The sequence below is a fragment of the Anser brachyrhynchus genome (assembly GCF_964034855.1).
Source record: "Anser brachyrhynchus genome assembly, chromosome: Z".
Taxonomy (NCBI): Eukaryota; Metazoa; Chordata; class Aves; order Anseriformes; family Anatidae; genus Anser; species Anser brachyrhynchus.
The window spans coordinates 5,363,603-5,388,173 of NC_137697.1; the positions used below are offsets into that span (position 1 = coordinate 5,363,603).

Below are 24,571 nucleotides of genomic sequence, written 5' to 3' on the forward strand. Positions count from 1 at the left end.
AGCTCCCTGAAAGCAGCCCTGCTCTTCCCTTCGGAGAGATTAGTCAAAGGCATTGTAATAAAAGCTGTATGGAGAGGGAATAGCGGTGGGTAGATGAGCAGGAAAGGCTCTGCAGGGAAGGAGGTGTTTCCAGAAATGGAGAGGCGACCAGCGTCAAATAGAAATTACAGCTCGGCTCTTTGGGGCTCTGCACGATGAATGCGGGGTCTCTGCCACCAGTCAGCTGCTGAGGCTGCTTGGAAATAGTTGCTTAATGGGGAGCATTTTTTAAAAGGTTTTTTAAAAATATTCCAGACACTGGTGCTTAGGGGCAGCAACACGTGAGCGGGGCCAGGCAGGAGCTCACATTTCTCCGAGGGACTGCATGTACCCTCCTCTTGAAAGCAGCTGGTGCTGCTGCTAGGAATGGGAAACCAACATGAAAAGTCCCTGCTTAGTCGTAACCTAATCTTTCCAGGGGTAGCGTGATAACTCTGCGTGAGCTTCTTCATTGTGTTTTGCAATCATATGTGTGCACATCTGCACGAGTTGGCTTGCAGAGCCTCTGGCTGCCCCACAGCACCAGGCGCTTGCGATCTCCTCTTGCCTCATGCGATATGAAGGCGTGCATCTCACCTTCACCTCTCTGGGGGCAGCAGGGCCCTTTCCAGCACGCCGTGGAGGTGACCTGTGGCCATTTTTCAACGTGGGAGGGCTGCACCCAGAAGATGCTCCTTGTGACTGCTGGGATGCAGCTCCACAGCTCAGCGTGCGCTGCTCATCGCTCCCTGGCTTGGCTTTGCTTTAGGGTCTTTCAGAGTGAAAGGCATGAAATGCAAATGTAATATCTTGTTATTACACTGGCAAATCCTGAGGCCTTGGCTTAATTGTTAATACAGCCCCTGATGGGCAGAGTAGATTGTTGCTTTATTATTAATATTGCTTTGAAATCAGCTATGCTACGGGAGTACAAGTGTTGCTCAGAGATGTGAGAGATGGTGACTGAGTCAAAAAAAAAAAAAAAAAAAAGGAAAAGACTTGCAAAAATGCCTCGCTTCTTATTGCCATCTATTCTTCCCCATGTGCACCGGTATCTCAGCTCCTCTGTTATCCCACGGCCAAGAACACAAGGGGAAGTCTTGGTGCTGGGGCAGGGTAAAGGAATTCTTCTCTTGGGTAGAAACAAGTCCTGGGGTCTCTCCTCCTGTGGGTGTCTGGATGTAGGAAGTGCTGCTGTTCCTCCTGGGGGTTCCCAGGGGCATCACAGGGAAATTATCCTTTCCAAGGTAGGTCCCATTTCACTGCCTGCATCCCAGCTGCTGCCAGGGACAGCTGAGCTCTGCTGTGCTGGGGGACATGTCATGACAGCGGGGTGACAAACCAGGGGATGGCCACAGGGTCCCCCCAGCATCTCAGTACTGCAGATCGCATCCCTGCTTTGATTCCTGAATCGAGCCTGCGTGCTGTGCTGCCTTTGAGTCCTGGCCCCGAGCGCAGGCTGTGCCCTGCGCCTTGTCCCTGCGGAGCCTAAGCCGTGAGGAGGAGGCTTAGCCTCCCGTACCTGCGGTTGAGGAAGCGGAGGAGTTTTTCCAGCTCAGGCCACAGAAGTTCACGTGTTAAGTTGCAGCGGTCCCAGCTTCAAGCCCAGCTGCTGCCGATCCACCCAGGGGTACGAGCGTTGCATCAGTCAGCGACAAGCCACTGGCCTACAGCAGGCAAAGCCCACGCCAACAGACAGACAGAAAGAGCCTGAGGGGCTGAATTTTAGAGCTATTAAATGATTAAATGCAAAAAAATAAAAAATAAAAAAATGTTAATTTAACATCGCGGTTGTGATTTTACACACCCGAGAGCCTGGAAATTGAGAGCTCTGCTTCTCACACAGGGATCGTAACTTGGCACTGCGCAGATTGTACAGTATGTAAAATTAGACCGGAGAAATAGTAAATACGCTGCAGGGACCAATACTGTCTTGGCAGAAGGAGGATGGACTGAGTGGGACCCAACAGGTCTTTTATGCCTCTGACTTCCATAATTCTGTGCTAATAATAACAAAATCTTGCCCGATGCCTGATGCTACCCCACAGCCCTGAGCGGGGCGATGCGGGAGCAGGGCTGTGCTGCTGTGCTTGGAGGGAGGTTGTTGTTTGAGGGTGGTGAGCACTGGCCAGAAGTGATGGGGAGGAAGGCAGCTCATGGTGCAGGGCTCCTGACGTCTCTATCTGCCTCTGCCCCCTCCCCACGCCCGGTAGATGCAGGCGTCTCGGCGCTGTTGCGGAACCACAATGGGCTTTTCTTGTGTTTACGGCTGTGATTTGGGCACCTAATTCCGAATCTTATTGATTTCCTCCTAAATGGTGCAGAAAAGCCTGATCTAAGCACTCTTTTGTGGCCTAAGTTATTTGTCCTGTCGGCATGAAAAAGCAGGAGCAGAAAACAAGCCCGTAATTCACCCGCAGACACCTGGCAGCGAAGGGCGAGTGTGGCTTGGAGGATATCAGTGGGATTTTTCCACCACGTGCTTGCTCTGGTTACTGCCATTCATCTCCCTCTGGCCCTTGAACACCTTCCTTTCCTTGCCATCCACCCCATGTGTTGGGGCAGCTGCGGTGTAGATACAGGGGGCTGGAGGAGTTGCTGCTTCGCCAGGTGACTGCTCTAACTCAGGACAAGTCATCTCAGGGGGCACAGCTTTGCAAGAAAGCCAAATCTGCAAGGTCAAGTCCAGCCTTAGGATGAAAATGGAGTCAGAGCTCAGCCTGTCTGAGCAAGGAGGGTGTTTGGAATCCTAGGGAATGGGCATTTTTGGACCAGAAAAGCTAAGACATCCAAGGGAAGCTCTTACCACGACCTTCTGCAGGAAAACAGATGAGTGCATGAGCTCAGGTCCCTTCCTGGGATGAGAGACCAAAGTCTCCTAGGAGAAAACAAAACAAAGCAAAACAAAACAAAGCAAAGCAAAACAAAACAAAACAAAACAAAACAACAAGGTCCCCAGCTCAACAGCATCCAGGCTTCCCATCCCTGCTCCAGGGCATATGGGCTCAGCAGGACAGAAGAGCAGGAGCAGCAGCAGCTCATCTTCTGGTCCTGTGCGTGGCAACACAAGACCATCGGTGCCAGAGAGGTGCAATCATTGCAGACGGGTACACGAGCCTTGGCAGTCTTGGCAGAGCTCAGTCCCAGGCTTGCTGGTCCCTTGTGGCCAGGAACAAGTTGGTGTTGGGACAGCATGCTGCTGTACAGCCCCTGCTGCTTCCAGTGTGAGCTGGGCATGGTGGCAGGTGGGGACACGAGTTGGCCCTGGTAGAGAGCCCTCCTGCAAGGGGCAGTGCCTGTGGCATGCTCTGGGCTGGTGTGGTCGGGCAGGTCGGGAGATGCTGCTTCCCAGCAAAACCAGTCTCTGGTCTCCATCCTGCTGTTTCCAGCTGGGCTTGGTGCTGGGTTTTCTCCCTGGCAAGGTGCTTGCTGCCCGGCTGGGTTGTGGGGCGAGCAGGCTCCTGCCACCGCAGAGCAGTAGTGGGATGTTGTGCTGGGTGTGCAGCTGGAGGAGAGCTCCCCTGAGGGCCAGATGGCTGTGCCACCCCTCATGGAAGGACATTTTGTGGTCACGTCCAGGCCGAGGGAAGAGGCTCGCCTGTCCCCGGAGCTGGCCAGGAGCCGACCATGGTGGAGAGGGAAAGTGCATCCTCTGCAGTGCCCCTGAAGCAAACTGAGATCTGCTTCCAGGCTATCGTGGAGTGATTGAGTACAAGTCCTTTAGCACCCATCTGTTATCTCTTAATTAAAGTTTCTTGCTAATTATTTTTTCTTGTCAAGAAAGCAAAGCTGCTGACTCCAGGGATTTACCAAAGTAGAGCAAACAAACGTGGGCTCCGCTTGCTGCAATTCTTCATTAATGGACAAAATTAACTTGGAACGGTCCATATCTTTGGCTACATCGATGACACTTAATTATGCCTGTTTCCTTACAAAGATGTATTTAGTTTTAAATCACTTGTGGAAGAACTGCCTCCTTAAGCATGAAATTCCTTCTTCTGGAAGGGAAGGTTTCTGCTGGCAATGAAAGCTGTGCAAGAGACCAAGGAGCACTGGAGAGAATGGATGTGAGGAGATCAAGGATGGGGTGCACTTCAGGAAGATGGTGTAGGGAACCCCTTTCCAGTGCTAGAGGCTGTTTCATCTCAAGGGCAACCCCCAGGACCACAAAGCTACAGCTGGGAGCAGAGCCACCAGCACCCCTTGAGCAGGGTCAGTGATGCCCAAGCTGGCCAGCATGGGTGCTGGAGCACGAGAGAAGCTACAGGGTTGTGCTACTTCCCCAGGAGACCCACATCTAAAGGCCAGAGAAGGTCAGAACATCTCGCTGATCCCATTGGATCTCATTACAGGTCTCATTTACAGTGGGAAGTTGCAGGGTGTGAGACCTCGCTGCTCCATCTGCTTGGAGAGCTCTCAGCGTACCCCCGGCACTGTGTAAATATTAAATGTATAATTTATGAATGCATACACAGAGATCTAATTAGCTGCTCAGATTATTACTCATGGCCAAGCACACAGCTCTGGGCGAGAGGTACGTAGGCAAGTGGGGTGATACAGATACCTCAGGACAGATTCCTGCTGCAGAAGTGCTCCGTGTCCCATGGAGGAGAGGGGGATATAGCCCTTCTCGCTGCCTCAGTTTCCCCACCTGTAAGGGCAGAGACAAAGGCCACATGTCCTGCAGATGAGAAGAGTGCAAGAGGTGTAGAGCACTTGTGTCCATCCCCAAAAATGCTTTGGTGCCTTCCTTTTGCTCACTCGGTGCTTACACCAGCTGCAGCCACATGGTATGTTTGGGCAGAGGCCTGTGAGTGGGAGCAGTTCTTCCAGTCTGCAAATCACTGGGATGGTTTTGGCCCCCATGAGTGCTCGCAAGGGGCTGGCTTGGGATGGACCCTGGCACAAGGAGCCCCACCAGGGTGCTGGGGGGGGTGGGAGCTGCCAAGGCTTCGGTGGTGCTGCCCTTGCAGTCCCTCCGCAGGTCAAGAAACATTAAGAAGGGAAACGAGGAGGAAGTTTCAGCTGAGGAGCTACAGCTGGACAAGCTGGATTTGAGAAGCATTAAATGCGTTTCCATGGGAAAGGCTCTAGTCGTCCTCACCTGTCCCCACCCAAAAGCACTGCTGGTATCTGCAGCTCAGGGCAGGCAAAGAGAGGTGACACGGGGAGGCCAGCAGGGTGCCACGCATCCACGTGGCTGGATGTGACATGGGGACCTGGCTCAGCCCCAGCGTGAGGGTCACTAAACCCGTCTAGGGGAAACGCCTGCTCCAACACTGTGCTTTGGGTTTCTCCTTTGTCAGGAGCCTGAAGTCATTGCCCTGGGAAAGACTATTGCTTTCAAAGACCTGTCTTCCAGGAATGGCTCCCTCCGTCCTTCTGGGTGTGTGCCAGCGTGTTTGTGCTGTATTTGAGGACCAACAGGAAATAATTCAAGGTGCCTTTTCCCCCATCCCAGCCTAGCCCTGCTGTTCCCAGCTACAGGCAAGCCCTCAGCTGCAGTTCTGAGAAGCAGAGCTGGGCACCCCAGAGCTTTCCCCTGCCCCAATCCTTCCCTGCATCGCTGCAGCGAGCATTTCTCCACACAATGCTGGGTGATGCTGCATCTCCACGGTCTCTGCCCAGCAGGTGTGAGGGCAGGAAGGTCAATGGCCTTGCAGGAAAGGGCGGGGAAAAATCTTTACTTTATGCAAAGGAAGAAATTAGAGCAGAACTGGAGTAAGAAGCTGGGATCCATGCTTTAAGTCTGTTATCTATATGGATCCATCTGCCCATCTGCCTAGTCATCTGTCAATCCATCCATCTGCCCAGCCATTTGAACAGCCAACAATCCCCCCTCCCCTGCTGCCATTCACTGATCCTTCCCTTCCTCCCTCCCTCCCTCTACACACCCACCCACCCATCCATCCCTCCATCCATCTGTCCATCCGTCCCTCCATCCACATACACAGCCAGCCAGCCTGCTGCTTATATGTTAGTCCTTCATCCTCTTACGTCGCTCTGCATCCTCACATATACTCATCCATCCATCCACTTGCACAGTCATCCATCCTTTCTTCTTCATACACTTCCCCCCGTCCCAGCTGTGCCCAGCCAGCCAGCTATCCATCTGTCTGCAGGCACACACACTCGTTCATCTCTCCACTCATCCATCTTCCACACTTCCACCAATCTGCCCATTTATCTGGACCCAGTCCAGCTGCCCCTCCTCACAGACTCCTCAGCTGGGATGCTCTTCCTTCTTTCTGCCTGTCAGTGGATGCTGTAAGCTCTTTTAAAACACTCAAAATACTTTTAGCTGGTGTCTGAGATGATCCTGAGACGTCTCACCAGCATCTTAGTAGCTACAGCCCATTTCCCCTACTGTCCTCAGCATCCCCTTCCCAGCAAGGACAGCATCCCCAGAGATACCATTTCCCTATCAGAAGTATCCTGACATGCAGCTGCTTGCTGTGGGTCTTCAGGTGGAATCCCTTAGGGCCAACTTCGTCCCAGGGCACTCTCCTTTGCGGATGGGCTCAGGCTGTGGGCTTTCACCTAAGGTGCAGGCATGGCTGGATGATACCACACTGTGTAGCCCTTGGTCCCAGCTCCCAGCAGGACCCAGGAGCTGGTATCTAGAGGGAGAGAAAAGAGCAGGATGGGCACAGGGATGCTTTTCTTATCTCTCCCTGCTGTTGGCTTGCTGGGGCAGCTCGGTGTTTTACCACCCTGAGTGGAGTCTTCTGCGGTGGATTTGTTTAATCATTCTTTTCACCAAAATTTGGACAGCCACAGTAACTGAGGGATGTGGGTTTCTGTAATGTCATTACGCGTTGTGCAAAAGAAACACTTTCTTTTCCTTGTTTTCATTTGCTGCCCCTTAATTGTTTTCTTAGGAGAAAGAAGAAGCAGTCCTTCTCTATTCATCCTCTCCGTGTCATTCAGGGTTATTTAGGTGTCTAGGTGTTATTTAGGTCTCCAACCAGTTGTCTCTTCGTGGGGATGAAGAGATTGAGTCTGCCATGCCATCCCTTACACAGGGGCTGTTCCTGACCTTTGCTCTTCCACGTTTCCTTCCTCTGCTGATTTTTCAGCTGAAATGTACTCCTAATGACACGGGCATAGCATTGTGTGCAGCTTGTAGAGTCCAGTACTTTCTGTTTTGTTCTCAAGCCCTTGCTTAATAATTCCTATCACTGGGTTTGCATTTTTGACTGCCACTGAGCGGGTGTTTTCAGGGAACTGAGTGTGACACTCCAAGATGTGTTTCCATGGAGGCTGCAGCTAATTTGGAGCCGTGACCGCAGGGACAGCAAGGCAAACAAGCCCTTCGTCACCCCATGTGTCCCTGTGCGTTTATCGATACAAAGCTGGTCTGTACCGTGACACCCTTCTGTAACACTTTTGCCCTCAGCTTTAATTTTGCTGCCCTAACAGCCTCGGCTGCCTCCTCTCACTGCCGTGCCCCCCTCTTCCACATGAGTTACAGCATGCTGGGCAGCTCCGGCCCAGCCCTGATCTCTGTCAAACCTCACCGGTGACGTCTTCCTCTGCCAAGCCTGACCGCCTCTTCTCACCTTTGGTCTCCCGACCTTTAGCTGCTATAAATCCCTGCGAGGACTCTCCTTGTTTTTCAGGGCTGCTTGGTTTCCTTGGGAGCCTTTATTGAGGCACCTTGTCAAACGCATTTTGGAAACCTGGGAGTGTTTTGAGAATCAAACACCCCTTGCCTGTGCACAAAGGCTTGATGAAGCCTTGAAGGAGATGCTCACCCCCTGCTCACGCCCTGTCCTGCTTCACCCTGCACCATGCACACACACGTACGGTTTTATTCTTGCCGCACGCAGCTCAGCACAGCCCATGTAGCAACACGGGAAAGATTCAATTGCCAAGCATCATTAATGAATGTCAGCTCGAACTCCTGTCCAGAAACCTGAGAAAATTCAATTAGGCAGCTGGTGCCCAATGAGCTGTACTGCCCCACTCGCGAGATGCTAAATCAAACAGCTCAGCAAGGCATCATGTTATTGTAGCGAGAGAATAAAAACCAAGCAGGGAGATAAACAGCATAGCGTGCGCCAAGCAGCTGCCCCTTTCCAAAGTGTGGCTCAGGTAGGCTGCGATCCTCCCATCTCATTTCCTAGGCAGGGAGCTGCAAGGGCAGCTGCCCACTTCCCACCTCCGCTAGTAAATAACTCAAGTTTGCTGGTAACAGGTCCTGGGGCTCTGTCAACTCCCTCCCCTGGGAATTTGTGATGTGTGTGTTTGATTTGCCTCCTGCAGCGAGCCTTGTGGATGCAGGAGTGGCAATGACTTGGTGGCATGAGCGGCAGGCTGTGCTGTGGGGCATTTGGCTGGTGAGCCATACGTGTGGCCCTGGTGTGTCTCCTCCAAGGTAAAGGTCGGGGGAAGGCATCCTATGAGACAGATGTGGTCCGTGATCTGCTCTAAGGTGACAGTAAACCATTGTCAGGGTCAGGAGGAGAACGTGGGCTTTCCTGACCATCGTGGCTGTCCATGCCTCGGTCCTTCCCTCTCTTGCTGTGCAAGTTATGGTAAGATCCTATTTCCAAGGCAGCCCTGGGGTCTTCACCCTGCCCATGGGGCTCCGAGCTCACCTCCTGTTCTCTTCTCCCTCCTCCACAGACAGCCACATCCAGTACGAGCGGGTAGGCGCGGACGTGACCATGAAGTGTGGCTCCATGGACTGGGACGCGGCCGTGACCTGGACGGCCAACGGCACCGACATCGACGACTCCCACCTGAACGGCTCGTACCTGATCCTGAAGAACGTGGACCTGACGCAGAGCGGCCAGTACTCCTGCTACGAGGGCTCCTCCTGGCACCTCAAGTACCAGACCTACCTGAGGGTGGGAAGTGAGTACCCTGGTGTGTGACATGATGGGGATGGGGGGGACAGAGTCATGCTGTCTCTTGAGCCAGAGCAAGCTGCCCGTGACATATAAATCCCAGCAGCAGGATTCTGGAATCAGCCCCCTCTGCCCCAAACTTTGAGGCAAAGCTGGTAACGATGCCCCTGGAACAATTTGGGAAGGGATGTTGCTTCTCCAGCCAGACCATGGTGCAGCAGGAGGGGCACAGGCTGCAAGTAGAAAGGATCAGGGTTGAGCCCTTTTTCAGGGCAGCCAGGGAGGAAGAGTGCTGGCCGTGGTTACTGCAGTGTGCTTTTATCAGAGGAACAGCCAAAAAGCGGTGGAAGCTGCTGTGTGTTTGCAGGAGAGCCCATGCGCGGCTGCGGTGGAGGCCAGCTGCACGTTTCACAGGATTTTGCTTATCTTAAGTGAGAGATGTGCTGATTCACAGGTCTTGTTGTGGGAGATAAGAGCTGTGCTATATTTCACACCACCCTGATAGCTGATAGCAGCTGTGTGTTTCGTGGGCTGCTGTGTTTGTACAGCTGAGAGCAACTGTGGGTTTTGTGCTTGTAACTGAGAGCTGGGGGTGCCAGGAGCTGGGTGGTGAGCTGGGGCTGCCACGGAGGATGCTGCGAGGCACCAGCCGGGAGCTCCCCACGGATGTGCTGGCCATCCCAGGGTCCCTATTTCTCTGCTCCCTGTCTCACCTTCAGCACCTTGCAGGTGCATTTCTATCATAGCTGTGTAAGCCTGCGATGCTGCAGGGCGTCAATCTCGTGGTACTAGATTCTGCTGGGAGGGATGCTGGCATGTGGGCCAAGGGGAAAAGGTGCTGGACGAAGCTGGAAATCGAGGAGAAAAGCAGGCGAGGGTGGAGTGGGCTGCCTAGGGCAGGAGGATGGAGGGGGTAGCAGGGTTGGGAGTATGGCAATGAATGGTGTGTGGCTGGCAAGTGTGTGGTCAGGGACCCCTTGGCTGTGTTACCAGGGCAAAGCTGGCCATGAGTGCAAACACCTTGCAAAACGAGCAGGGGCTGCAGCCCAGATCTGGAGGAAATGAAGGGAAAGGGGGGGGTCTGTGGTCTCCAGCTGTCTCCTCTGCAGCTGTGGCACCACCGTGACTTCGCAATGGCTCTTGCCTCTGCTAAACACCTCGCTTATAGCAATCCCTGTCAATCCGCTCGGGGACCCGTGGGAATTGCTTGGCGTTAGAGCCAAAATCCCGCTGATTTCCTATTGCTGCGTGTTCCTGGCCAGTGCCTGCTCCCAGCCCCGCCAGGCACTGAGCAGCCAAGGGGCAGGCTCGGACACCATGGGGGCTGCGAGCAATAAATAAATAAGCGAGTGCCCGGTGTTGATAATGCAATTAATTATGCAAGGAACTAATCAGGTGAGATGCTTTTAGTGGTAATTAATTTAATTGCCTGGATTTTAATTTAATGTTCTCTGCGAGGTTTCTTTTTGCAGCACTGCTGCTGCTGCCCCTGGCTCCTGTCCTCTCCCTGCACTTCCCTGCCTCTCCGGGGGTGGTTGATACCCCGAGGTGAGCGGGATGCTGTGGAGGGGTGGGTTTGGGAGCATCCCTGGTGGGAGGTTTGCAGCATCCAGTGGCAGCTGGTGGCAGTGGGGATGTTTGCTGTGTTCGGCTGGGCACGGGTGAGCGGGGTGAGCGTGCACGAAGGCTGCAGGGGAGAACCCGTGGTTTGAGGATCTTGGACTCGTTTCATTTAAATTGGGCAGAAAGTTAAGTGAAAACAGGCCTGTGGCTGCACTTTCCTGTCTCAGCAGGGCAAAGCAGCAAAACGGGAAGACGGAAGGGCTGGGGGCTGCGTGCAAAGAGGTCTCGCTAAATAAAAAGCACTACCTGGAGCGTGCATCCCGAGCGAGGCGGGGGGGGGGGGGGGGGGGGGACAGGGGCAGACAACCATAAGGAGCCATCGGAGAGCCGAGGAGGAGCAGGAGAGGTGTCAGTTAGCAAAGCAAGCTCTGTCTCGGGGTTCAGAGAGCACAGGGATGAAGGAAGAACTGCCAGGAGTCAAGCTGAGCGAGACCTTACAAAGGAAACTCAAGCAGGGTTAGCTGTATGTGTAAAGAGAAAGCAAGGAGAGAAGAGCTGAGCTGTGCAGCCAGGCTGGAGGGGAGGTGAAATGTAATGGAGGCAGCCCCCAGTCCTGGATGAGCTCTTCCAGGTCTAACTGGTGATACTGGGGGCAATGGAGGAGGATAAAACCTGAAGGTGGCCCTCTGTCGTGCAAGCAAACTCAAAGTGCTGAAGTCCACCTCATCCCCAGGTAAGGAGATCTTAGTTCATTAGCCAGGCTTGTTAGCGACTGAGGGGTCACTGGTGGTACCCAGGAATGTGGGGGGAGGCAGCGTGTCTCCTGTTCTTGAGGAAAAAGAAAAATCCTGATCAGACAGCCTGACCCCACTGCGCCCCGCAGTGCTCTCAGAAGAAAGAACAATTAAAGATGTGGAGACAAATGGAAAATGGGAGAAAATATAACGGGAGCTTGCCAGCGATATATCACACCAGATTAACCTGATAGCTCTCTTTGATAAGGGAACTGATTTTCTAGGTCCAGAAATGTGGTCGATGTAATCTGTCTTGACTTCAGTGAAGTATTTGCTATGATGCCACATGGGAAATTATGAGTTAAACCAGAGAAAATGTGGATTAGTATGGGAGTTGGAACACGGCTTAGGAAATGGCTAAAGGGGATCAGATTGTGCTGAAAGGGGAGCTGCTGGGAGGGATGGGGGAGCTCCGGCATGAGGTTCAGACCGCTCTGCGATGTGTTTCCCACAGTGGCTCTGGCCCAGGAGGAGGGAGCCTGGGTGGGACATGCCAGTGGCTTCGGGGTGACCCTGGGGTTTCTGGGGTGGGGCTTTCACAATGGAAGGGTTGGGATGCAGCACAACGGGGCAAAAGGTGCAAAATGCGTGAAGGTGGCTCACGGATGCACTTCAACAGGCGGGCAGAAGGACATGAGGGGCTCAGATGGTCCTCAGGGGAGCTTTTGATGCTCAGGTCCAAATCATGGGGGATGTGACCAGGAGCTCAGCAGCGCCCAGGAGAGTGTGTGTGGCCAGGGGTAGCCGATCTGTCCCATTCCCTGCAGGGAAGGGGACACTGGAACACAGCAGCGGGGACAGCGAGCATCCGGGGGTGGGGTGGCTGGGGGATGGAGAGCCCACCTGGGAGAGGAGGAAAAGCCCACAGGCGTGCTTGTCCCCAGGAGTCCCAGGTCACCCATTGCCTGCGTGCAAAGCACCCTGGCACAAAACGCCCGGGGACACTTCTGCAGGGCAGTCTGTTCCAGAGGGCTTCGAGCAGCCGTGCGTTGCTCTGAAACCTGTTCTCAAGTGCTGTGGCAGCTGAACACGGGGTGAATCATAGGAGGGCAAACAGAATGCACCGTGGATATCTCCAGCGGATTGTCCACCCCATAGCCTGGAGCACGGGGGCTGTCCGAGCATGGCCAGAAGCAGCAGGCGATGGGGCCGGGGATTTTGCACGCCCGGGCTGAGCTCCGGGCACTGGGCTCCCGGCTGCCCCCAGTGCCGCAGCTCGGCGTTTGGAAACGCGCGGCCCGAGGGCCTGGGGATGGATGTAACAAAGACGTTGGGAAATAATGTGCTCTTGAGGTTTGGCACACGGCTCCGTGCATTACAGAATGTTATAAAAATACTGCTAATGGGCCAGAGAGGAGTGGAAACGCGCGGCGGAGAGGCTGCCAGAAGCCGGAGAGCGCACATGGGAGCGGGGAGGCCTTGTGTGCAAGCAGGGGAGGGAGGCAGCCAGCCGGGCGGGCGTCCGTCTTTCCGCTCCCATCCTCCCATCCCTTTCTAACCTGCTTATCTTCATCCTCTGCCCGCCCACCTCCTGGCATTTGCACCTCTCCTCGTGCCCCTCTGCCCTGTGCCGGGATGCCCGGGCGCTGCCGGCCGTGCTGCTTGCACCATCGCTGCCAAATCCCCGGTGGCAGGGATGCAAGTAGGGATGTGGGATGGGGATGCACGGCCAGGTGCCACCCTAAATGCTGCCCACGGTGGTGGGAGGTGGGCCGGCAGTGGGCGAGCAGGGTCCGGGCTGGCCTCCTTCCTCCTGTGTCTGTCACTGCAGCGGCTGGCTAGAGAAAGGGAAAAAACATGCGGTTTGACGGAAAACGACATGGAAAAACAACCAAATTAACAGAAAAACAAACAAAGCAAAACCAGAGGGGGGGCAAGAGGGGGAAGGGGCAAAGCAACAGGAACCACATGTGAGCAGGGAGGCCGGGAGAGCCCGAGTGTGTTCTCTGGCCTGATTAGCAAGCGATCAAACATCGGCCACTAATAAATAATCAGAGCCTCCCTTTTCTCTGCCTTAGAAGTCCCTTTCCTCCCAGCTGGGCTCCAGCTGCGACCGGGGGGTTGGACTGCAGTTCGCATCTTCTTTTTTTTTTAAAATAGCTTTTTTTTTTTTTCTTTTTCACCCATCCAAACTGAAGAAACAAAGAAGGTAACAAGCTCACAATTTAAGACATTCAGCTCTGGCTCCCCAGCCAGCTGCAGGCCAGAGCACCAGGCAGGTGTGAGCATCCCATGATGCGAGGCGGCTGTCTGTCTAGAGTCCTCCATGGGTTGATTTGGTGTGAAAAATTGCACGTGGGCAATGCTTACATGCTGGTTTGGAAGGACAGAGGTTGGGCTGCCCAAGCAGCCAGCAGTGAGGGTGCATGTGCCCAGCAGCAGCGCATCTGCAGGCTTCCCCGGTGCTCCTGCTGCTGGTGGGGAAGCTGAAGGCAAAGAGTGGGCCCGGGCTAAGCGTGTGCAGAGACTTTCTTGCTCATGTCCAGCAATCTGTGGCGCAGGGATTGTTTTTTTTAAAACCTTTCTGATGGATTTTTCCCCCATGAACTTAGCCAATCCTTTCCTGCGGCCATGTAAACTGAGGCTATTTCGAGAGCAGCAAGTTAAACATGATGGCGGCAGTTCCCGGGCACCGTGGCCAGCTGGCAGCAGCAGCACTCTCCCCTAGGATCCATCCCTCTCGCCCTCCAAACCAGCCACCCGCATCCCTTCTGCCCCTTGGGAACAGCCCTGTGCAAAGTCACCCCCTCAGCTGTGCCCAGGGAGCATCTGGGGCAGAAATACATGAAACTGGACCAAAACCATGCCGGGGATGGTGCTAATAAATTAAAGCCTGTGGCTGCTGATGTTCCAGCATCAGGAGGTGCACCCCAAAGCTGTCAGGTTTATTGCTGTGGATTTTTCCCCGGGTACCTGCAGCACTGGAGGATGCACAAGTGGAGTGACCCTGGGGAGGATCCTCATGGGCAACCATCACCCACAGCTCCCCAGAGAGCCCTGGGCAAGGGACCATCAGACAGGGTTGACTGAGTTGCAGGAGTGTCTCGGTAATTGAAATCCAGCTTTATTTCATGGGTCATGCAGGCTCTCTGCATGCCGCCTTGCCACGCTGAGGTTTGTTTGCGGCTAGGGAAACTCGGCGGATGAACTTTGCTGCCCGCGCCCTGATTTCGGGTCTTGGCCCGGCTGGGAGCTGGAAGGGCATGCTGGGTAATGATATGCAAATTGCCATCCCAGCTTTTTAAGGAGCAGGCCAAAAAAACCCCACCAAAAAGCCCAACCATGCTCCCAAATGCAATTAGTCCTAATCGAATTAGGAGCCGGAGTAGAAAAACAAACACGTTTGAAGGCGGCGGGCAACCTCTCTGCCGTGGCCCCGTGGGAGAGGCTGGGCGAAACCGTGCCTGCTGGCCGTGGGTGCGCACACACACACGCACACTTGCACGCTCGCACCCACGCGTGCACGCACCCGCACCCCGCTGCCTTCCTCCCGTCCTTCCCCTCGCCGGGCTCGGCAGCCTGCCCAGCTGCAGCATAGCAGAGTGATGCTTCCTTGGCTCGCCGCGTAAAATATGATAATCTGGGGCAGCCGGTGTCAGAAACAATAAAAATATCCCCTCTCCCATCCTTGCGGCCCCCCTGCGCACATGGGGGAGCTGGGGGCGGTGGGGCTCGGCACGAGCGGAGCGGCACGTGGCATTTATTAGGTGTCGGTGCGCGGGCTCGCAGCGCCCTGGGGCAGAGCACAGCCAGGAGGTGCTGGGGCCGGTGTGTCCCCGGGGCCTGAAGGGACCTGGCCCCGTGCTTGGACTGCAGTGACCGATGAGCTCATGGCCGGCTGGCTGCCCTGGAGAGCTGCGCCCTCAGCCGGAGTCACGGCAGGAGCGGCCCGTGGCGTGAGGGCAGCGAGAAGCCGGCGCTTCTCCTGGGACCTCGTAGCGCTGGGTCATATTGCTGGAGTCCGGAAACCGGCTTTGGATATTTCTCTGCCCGTTTCTGATCCTAACCTGCTTGTCACCCCCAACACCCCTTTCTCCTGGGATGGGGTGGGAGGAGAAGAGGAGGAAGGGCTCTGGGGCTCAGCGGCGTGCAGGGACACCCGCCCTGTCCTCTCACGGCACGAGCACTGAATGCTGCACGCAGCGTGGTCTCGGCATGCCATCGTCCCGTGTAGGAAGGATGGCAGTGCAGCCTCCTTGTCTCTTCCCAGGCTTGTTTATCCTTGTTAACATGACAAAAACAGCCTAGTAATTAACAAAGCCCAAGGCCAGTCTAAACAGCTTCCCACAGCCCCTGCTCCCCCGTGCCAGGAATTAGGGACGCGCGGTGCGGCGGGGCTGAAGCATCCCGATGCCTTGGCCAGGGGACAGCGGCTGCGGGCTGGGGACGTATGTGCCGGGGGGGGGGGGGGCACGCATTAGAGGCACAAGGCTCTGCTTATGCTGGACTCAGTGCCGGGAAGGATTTAATCTCGGCTGCTCCTAAGTGCCCCTTGTCAAAATATTTAGTGCGAGCTTCCTGCTGCCTGCCCGCGGTGGGTCCCCAGGTGGTGATGGAGGGGAGGGACAGGGGCACAGCCACCTCCTGTCCCCACAGCCACAGGGTATGGCTGCACAGACCCAGGAGGTGGTGGGCATCCACCAGGGGATGTCCCCAGGGGCACAAAGACCCCATGGTGGGGACCCTCTGCCTTTCCCACGGCCCCATCCCTCCTGCTTGGCAGGAGAAGGGATAACCATGCTACCGAGCCATACCCAAAGGAGGAAAAGTGGCATTAAATCCTCATTTTTCCCAACTCCCAGTGCTTCTCCATCCCTCTCCAAATTTGCTGGTGGCAGCTAGGAACCCAGGTGGGGCCCAGGCACATGGAGGGGTCCCAGCCGAGACCCCGCAGGGGCTCAGGGCAGGCGCAGGCAGCACCCAGTGTACTTCAGCGTGAAAGACATTGTCATTAGCTATGGTTTCGCGAGCTGGTGAGCCTGCTGTAAATAATTTAAAAGACTAAATGTGTGCTAACAGCAGGTCCGTGTGGTCAGGGAGGGGAGGAGAGGAGAGGGAAGAGAGTCTTGGGTCTGGAAAGCAGAGAAGAGAGTAAAGTGAGATTATTTTCCTCCCGCTAGCAAGATGGGGTGGTGTCTCCCCCCAGGAAAAGGAGTCAGAGGGTTCCCATGCCCGATGGATCCCTTCTCTCCCAATCCCCTCCCGAGCTGTCAGCATCGGTACCAGAGGCAACTGCAGGACAATTTCCAGTTGCTCTTGCTCCAAGCACTTTAATGCTGTTTAAACAATTACGCAGTTGATAAATTTTGACAAGAAGAGATAGAAATAGCCTGGGAGAGCCACGCAGTAGAAATGCTCTAAACAGATGTCCCTTTTCTCCCCCTCCTCTGCTCCCTGGGGGTCTTTATCGCTTGCTGCCAACTAAACAAGACAGTGTTTGCTTGAGTTGGGACGGTGCGGGTGGGGGGAGCAGAATGCCTTATTAAAATGGTTTATGATACTGTCCCTGGGGTGACGGCTGCTTGTTTTCTCTCCAGAATGGTCTCCTCTGCACCGACGGGAGCTGTGCACAGCCTGCCGAGCGCGGGATGTGGATAACATCGTGCTGTTTGTCCCTCTCCCCTCTGGCACACTGGGTACCAGATTGGCAGCCTGGCAGCGAGTGGTGCAGGGGCCATTAGTCCCATCCCAGAGATGGGAGTACAAATGTGACAAAGTGACCACAAAACCAGGGATAGACAGGAGTCAGGTCTGTGGGGGAAGCTTGGTTTACACAGCTGAGCTCAGGTGTGTAGGGAGAGGAGAGGGATGCTGCTGGCTGTCTCCAAAGGCCAGGAGATTGCTCAGCTGTGCCACCAACACAGGTCTGTGCCAGGAAACTGTGAGGAGCCTGAGCTGAGCCCTTGGTGCAGTCTTGCTCACTGCAGCTGAAGTTGCAGCTCGTGTCAGGCTGCCTTGGCAGAGCACTCCCGACCCTGCCTGTTTTCCTTGCTCCAGCCTGTGCACGAGCACACAGCATCCCACGTGTGCACAGCACTAGACATGGCCCCTGGGAATGAGGACAGGGAGAGGTGGCGATGTCCATCTGAGCAGATTGGGCAGTGCTGTTCTAGGTCTCAGGGCACCCTCCTTCCTTCAGGAAGGCTGGCTGTGTCCCGTGTATCCTAGAATGCATGTCTACACGTGGCCATGATGCTCCAGCTCAGTAGTGTGCAATGCCCACGGGAATGTGCTTGCCTCCAGTGCAGGATTTGCCTCCACCTGAGTTCAGATGCCAGCCACTCACCCCTCCATCCCTGACTTCCCCGAGTCTCCAGCCAGGTGCAATCACCCAGCGACACCCGCTGTCACATTTCCAGGGGATGCTCCGCACAGCGCCAGCACGGGCACAGCTGCAAGAAGCCCTGAGAGGGGTGGCCTCCAGCTCGTGGGGAGGGTGGCACGAGGGTCCCAGGGGCAGGGACTGGCCCCCTTCCAAGGCGCTATCGAGTGCGTGGGTGGTGTTCGTGCTGGCCTGGCTCCCTGCAGGAGGGAGCCCACCGGGGCTCTCAGCACAGCTGCTGATCTGCTGCTCTCGCACGGAGGCAGGTCTCCAAATCATCTGCAGCTCCAGCCTGCACGGGCTCCAACACAAACAGCCCGGGCACAGGTGCATGGGGTTTCCTCCAGCTTTGCTTTGGAGCAAAGCCCCGCATGGGGCTCCCCAGCCTGCCCAAGGCGAGCACCTGCAACGAGCAGAGAGCACTGGGGCAGGGTGCACACTGCCGGAATCTGCTCCACATTTCATCCCCCTGCACCACCACAGCTTTTTTTCCCCCAAGGAAAATGCAGTGTGCTGGCAGAAAGGGAGATTCCGTGCTGGGGGTTAGATGCACCGAAGTGGGGCGAGCTGCCTTGTGTTGCCTCTGCTGTGTCTGCAGCAGGGAGACAGAACCGCACACGTGGGGAGGGAGGATTTTCTGTCCCTCCAGTTGAACTACTGCATTGGAGAAAAATGGTGAAATGAAGTCCCAGATCACGTCCCTGCACTATTCCTGGAGAAGAGAGCATGGAGAGAGGTAGCAGGTCCCATGACCCCCACTGCTATTCACATCACTGTGAAGCAAGTGGGAAAACACTGCTGGTTTGGGTTATAGGGGACTGTGCAAGAGCATGGGGCTGCTCCTTGCTGCAAGTACCAGTGGAGACACATGGCCATGTTTGCAAACCAGACATGCCATGCTTGCACACCAACAGTCCCATCACCTCCAGGGTCACGGGAAGGGAAGCAGCGCTTGCCTTTTCTTTTTGTCTGAAAAGGCAGCATTTGTGGGTGTGATTTGTGGGCTTCTTCACTGGCATTAAAAAGCCCACAAGCTGCTGTGATACGTAGTCTGCCCAGGTGTAACTTCACTGCCTTCCCTTCCCTTGCCTCCCCTGCTGCCTGGGCTTCAGGGGCAAACGGAGCAGCTTCCCAGGCTGACGGGTTTGGGAGGACTGTGCTGCCATGCACCCAAGGGCTTAATTAGGAGGAAAAAAAGCAAAAATGCGTAGGGCAAGGAAGATTCCTCCTTTGTGAGAGTACTAGGGTGGATGCAGCCCAAACTGTGAGCTTGCACTGGGACAGATTGGGCAGAAAGACTGGTCTGGGGCTCCATTTGGAGCCAAAGTTGAGCCAGCTGTACCGAATGCTGCATATGTCCAAGGAGGAGGCTATTTTACATCATTGCAGATCAGATCCAGGACATTATTGCAGTCCTTTGCAATCACACTAGATGATCTTTGAAGGTCCCTTCCGACTGAACTATTTTATCCCATTCTAATCTGTTACGGGATGAGTAATTTGAGAAGGACCTTGGAAAATGAGAGAGAGTGCAGAAAGATGCAGAGGGAGCAGGGGGAACTACCATAAGGAGGAAGACTTAAAATAGTCTGCTCAGTGGCTTCAGAAGGAGCTGGAAACAAGCCCTGACTCCGGCTGGTAATTGCCTCCAACCGGAGAAGACACTGGGTGCTAAACTAGCAAGCAAAGCCATAACTAGAGCCAATGACTGGAAGCTGAGCGCAGCCACGTTCAAATTAGAAATGAAGCTCATATTTTTAATAGAAAAAATGATTAAGCATCGGAACAAACTGCCAAAAGCAGTGGTGGCTCCTCTGCTGCTTGTTATCTGCAGAGCAAGGCTGGCTGCCTCTCTGAAAGATGTCTCAGTCAAACACGAGTTATTGGGCTCAGTGGAGGGGTAACGGTGGGATGTAATGGCCTGTGCAACCCAGGAGGTCAGGTGAGATGAACTAATTTTCTCCCGTGGCCTTCAAGCCTGTGAGTTAAGGAAGCTGCATGTCCCTGTCTTGCAGATTTAGCTTCATGGCCACCGTTTCTCTCGTCGGTGCCCCAATAATGTGACTCTGGGGTTTGGTGGTGCAGAGCTGGGTTTTGGGACGTTTGGAGGATGCTGCGCTCCCAGGCATGGGATGGGGCCAAGATGATGCCCCAGGTGAACAGCGTCCTCTGAGATGGAGGGTGCCCCCTCTGAAGGAGGAGCTGACAGAGAGCTTTAGATGAGGAGCTGGACGGAGATAATGTGCCATCAGGCGGCGCTGGGAGGAAGTCGGGAGCGGCTCCCCGTGAAGCTCTGCCTCCTGCGTGCAGACAGGAGCTTGGCACAGCGTGCCCAGATGCACTTACCTCCTGGAACGGCTGGGCACAGCCTCCTGGCCCCCCCAGGAGGAGCTGCCTCCCTCCCAGCTGGGATCCAGGCAGCACACAGTGCTCGGTGAGCCCGGGGAGCTGCTGTGCCGGTGGCACCGCCTTGAGCCCCGGCGTTTCCAGCACGCCAACTTGGTGTAAACCTGGAGGTGCAGGGGGGCATCACGAAGGTGTAGGGTGAGATTGGGTTATTCGTCTGTTCTTCAAGCCCTCTGGCCCCTCCAAGAGGGAGAAGAGCCGCGCATTACCCAGAAGAAGCCATGCACCCTGCCACACCGCATCCTTGTGCAAAGCAGTGGAGGTGGTGCAGGGAGATGCAGCCCAAGGCAGAAGGGTTTAGTCCAGGGCAGCAAATTGAATCAGGATGCCCCCTGATTCAGCTGGGAATGTGAGGGGACCAGGCTGGCATTGATTGTGGGTGTCTCATTGCCCCAGGAGCTTGCACAGGGTGGGCAGGGTGGCGGGGACACGAGAGGAGGCGGATGCAGCCTGCTGCCGAGCATCTTTTCCCCTGGAAGGAAACGAAATCTGCAGGCAGGCGATGCGGGTGTAGCATTGGCAGCAGGAGCTGGCTCTCCTCTGGCTGGGAGGGGGCCGAGCCCTGGTCACCTCCCTCTCTGCAGCGCTCCCTGCTTTGCATGAAAGAGGCGCTTTGATTGCTGACATCTGTAGACAATCAGATAAGAATTAGAGTTATTCCTCTCGGCATAAATGGTATTTCTAATCTCATAATCCCTTAATATTGTTCTCACCAGGATGTGGCCACCGCTAATCCCTTAAAGTTTGTTCTCGGGCAAATTTCAGCGAGGCCAGGGAGTTGTGTGGAGGGGGGCTTGGCCGCCTTACCCCGCCCCGAGGAGCCCCCCCGGGGTACGCAGCAGGCAGGGAAGTGCTGGCCTGGCTGCAGACCCTCCTGCCAGCCAGGGATCTGAGTCTGGAACTGAGAAGCCCATGCGGGGCTCCCAGACTGCATCCCTCTGTGGTGCTGCTGCTGGGGCGCTCTGATGTGGTTTTGCCACTTGGCTGCTTTCTGAAAGCGGAGGCTGATCCCCGAGGAGCAGCCTGGGGTCTCCGTTTATCAGCCGGAGAGGTGCAGCGAGGGCAGCATCCTCCTGCTGCAGGATTGCAAAGGCCAAGGCCCCCGGTCAGCTGGGGGAGGGAAGTGCTTTGTAAGGATGCTGAGCTGCATTTGCCCCTCATTTTGCGTCCTCCCTGCACTAGAGATGGGACATCCAGGTGGGTTGCTCCTTACCTCCCATCCTGATGTTGTGCCCACATCCAGCAACGCACTGTGGCCTTCCTCCTGGCCACCTCGCAGGCACGGTGGAGGTGGGAAAGGAGCTGGAAACTGCACACCATGTGCCCACCACAGGCAAGGACCGGTGTTTCCCTTACCCCCGCTGCGTCCCCAGCACGCCACGTGTGCCAAGCACAGCCCTGTGCTAGGGTTGTAGCCACATTCCCAGTGGGTCAGAAGGTTGAGGGGGAGGCTTTGTACAAGAGCCCACCTTCCCTGGAAAGCACCGTCCCCTCCATGTCCCTCTCCCAGCATCCCACCGGCTGTGTTTGAGCAGGGTGCAGGGTACCAACATCCCTCCTGCTGTCGGGCTGAAACCTGTCCGTCACTCCCTCGCAGCCCCGAGCGGTGTGTTACTATAGCTACGTTTCCCCGAGCTCAGATCTCTGCGGGGCTGAGGTCTCACTGTCATTTCTGCATGGCTGGAAGGAAAGGAGAGGGCTTAGCCTCGAGGTCAGGTGTTGCAGACAGTGCCACGGGGATGCTGTGATTGTAGACTCAGGTGCAGTGATGCAACTTGTCCAGGAGTCCCTCAGTAGCTTGCGAACACCAAAACTCTGCAAGAGCCCCAGGAAAAGAGCCATGGATGGTGTTGGCTTGCAGTAAACCAGCATAACTCACCCTGATGCATTTCCCTTCTGCTCTCTGAAAGCTGATAAGGAGCTGGTGGTCACCCTCGTTGCGCTGAAATGACAATTTTAGGGGAGGGATTCTTGAAGGTTTTGCCCTTAGGGGGAAAGAGGGAATGAATGGGTTTTGTAGTTCACTGGCAACTTTGGGAAATGCTCTAGAAGTCAGAGTCAGCTGAGAATTTTGGGTGAATCAGGAAGTCAGAGAATTAAGTACTTGGTTTCAAGGTTTCAATTGTTTTATTCTTGTTTGAAGAGATTTGTGTTTTATAGAAATCAAAGGGAGCTCCGAAAGGGAAAGCCCTGGAAACTTGGCCCTTCACTTAAAATCACCAGGAGCACAAACAATGCTGCTGTTGTGCTTCTGCTGGAAGCGAGCAAAGTGCAGAGCAGACACGAGCGTGTGAGACCCTTTGGTGTGGCCGGATCCGGGGCGTTCCCTGCGGCAGGGTGTGGGGAGAGCAGTTTGCTCCATTCCCTTTGGGGTGTCCCCTGGGCTGCAAGTGGGCAGTGCAGGAGCTGGGCAGGAGCTGGGTGGGTGAATGAATTCCCTCCTGGGCACACTGGCATGGCGCAGAGCTGCCAGGTCAGGGCCGGGGCTTACCAAGCCCCAAGACACGAGAGGTGAGAAGGAGAGGGGTGAATGCATCTCCTGGTGCCAGGACCACCCATCTCTGCCCCTGCCTGTCATTGCTCCTTCCTCATCCCATGCTAGGCCAATGCACCCGCCCTCCCCGGGATATCCCTCTCTGCAGGGCCACCACCCTGCTGTGCCTTTGCCCTGTGCCACCTTCTGTGCAGCGAGCCCTGAGGGCAGGTAAGCAGCTAAGATTCACATCCCAGCCCAGCCTGGGGGAAAGCTTTGTCCCCAGACTGTGCTGGCATCCTGAAGGATGTCACAGGGCATTGCATTTGTGGCCAGAGGGCTGTGACAGCGTCCCTTTGTTTGGTGACCTCCAGAAGCAGAGTGTGCCTGGGCTGAGCAAGCAGAGACAGCGAGGCAGCAGTCCCACCGAGACTTCTTTTCAGGGCAGAGGGGAAAAATTTCGGTCTCGATGTTCCCCACAGCAGCTGTTGGTATGTGTCTGCTGAGCCGGGGACCCGCTCCCCCCGTCCGGCCATGCCTCGCTGGCTTATCATTTCCAATCCTATCAGAAACAAAACTGCTGCTGCTTAATGCTTCATTACAGGCTGTTATGTGTCTCCTGCACTGCCCAAGAGAGCAGCAAGGAGGGCTCTGACTCTATTTAATAACTGTTTCATGGTTCCTAATTGACAGATAAAAACGCTACTAACTCGGTTTCATCAAACATAATCTATGGGCAGGAGCGGCGCTGCCCTTCTGGAGGCCGGGTGGCAGTGTGAGTTTGGATCCATTATTTTGACATGGGAAATCCATAACGTGCTGATGTGCCACAGCGATGACGGGTTTATGCCTCGCTTTTTCCTCTGTTGGTTTTGGCTTCGACCACGCTGGGGGAAGCCAGTGCTGCAGGCTCTGGGGGGGCCGGAGCCGGGGGCTGTGCCCAGCATCGTGCCTTTGCACCATGTCCCAGGGACACGGGGCTGTGTGTCATTTCTTCCAGCAGGTCCCCAGCCCCAGGACTGTCCCCCTGAGGCTGTCACACTGAGCCGTGCTCGTACCGGGGAAGGAGCTGCCAAACCTTCCAGCTCTGATAGGAGAGCATCCTCACTGGCTCAGATGAACGAGGAAGGGATTTATTCTTGTAAATTCAGAGATGTTGGGAAAACAGGATGTTTCTCCAGCGCTGCATGTTTAGCAGAAGCTCATCAGCTCTGGGGGATTTACCCTGCCCCTTTCTGCTGACTCGGGTGACCAAGAGACCCGGACTCCTTCCATGCTCTGCGGTGAGGAATGCCAGACAGACAAACCTCTGCTCTCCTCAGAGGGGCACACGTGATCGCACAGCCAAAAATGCAGGTCTAGGGTGTGCCAATAGTAACGAGAAGGGTTGCAGAGGTGTGGTCCAAAAGCCACGCATCCTACCGAAAACCTGCTACTCACAGAAAACACTTGGGGGTGTGCTGCTGGAGGGGTGGCGGGTCTCTCAGGTCGAGGGGTTATATGGCCGTCTGGGGTCAGAGATCAGTAACCACAATCAGGGCCAGGCCATCGGCCGCACCAAGATGCAAGGAAAAAGCTTCACCATCAGATGTTTTGGTTGGGCTTGGGATGCTCTCACCTTCCCCATGGTGTCCCCATACCCAGCAAAACCTCCAAAAGCAGGGGATGGATGGAGAGGGGCAGCTGCGGAGAAGCATCCAGAGCCCGTAGCCCTTTGCAGAGCAAGGCAAATCTGACTGCAGCTGAAGTCATCCTGGGAGAGGAGAGAGGTTATTGGTAGCGAGCGCTTCAGGGATAACAGGGAAGATATTGATTTAAATAAAAATCACTGGAACGGCAGCTCTAACAGGACCCTGTGGGTCGCTTGGAGGAGAATCAGAGGCAGCAGAGCTGCAAGGCTGGCACACTTGGAGCATTTCCTAGCTGCAAATACCATGCTGGAGAGAGGCAGGATTGGTGCCTGCAGGCCGGGAGCAGGGATGGGGATGGGGACCGGGATGCAGGCGCTGCACCAGGGTGTGCGCCGCACACCAGGATGCCTGAAGAGCATCGCAGTGAGGTTAGAGGCCCGACCTGCGGTCACAAGCCGGCCCGTTTCCAGCACTGCCGGGAGCTGTGGAGCCGGGAGATGGATGTCTGT

General features: G+C 55.4%; 1 protein-coding gene across 5 annotated transcripts in view; it reads left to right on the forward strand.

Moving 5' to 3' along the window:
* Nucleotides 1-24,571, forward strand: part of CNTFR (ciliary neurotrophic factor receptor) — a gene marked incomplete at its 3' end in the record, with an annotated part of 178,639 nt that overhangs the window by 117,770 nt on the left and 36,298 nt on the right. For all 5 annotated transcript variants that reach the window (XM_080573834.1, XM_080573833.1, XM_080573836.1 and 2 more), the window contains one exon: nt 8,650-8,880. In XM_080573834.1, the coding sequence (XP_080429960.1) occupies nt 8,650-8,880 (231 nt within the window). The remainder of the gene's footprint in view (nt 1-8,649; nt 8,881-24,571) is intronic.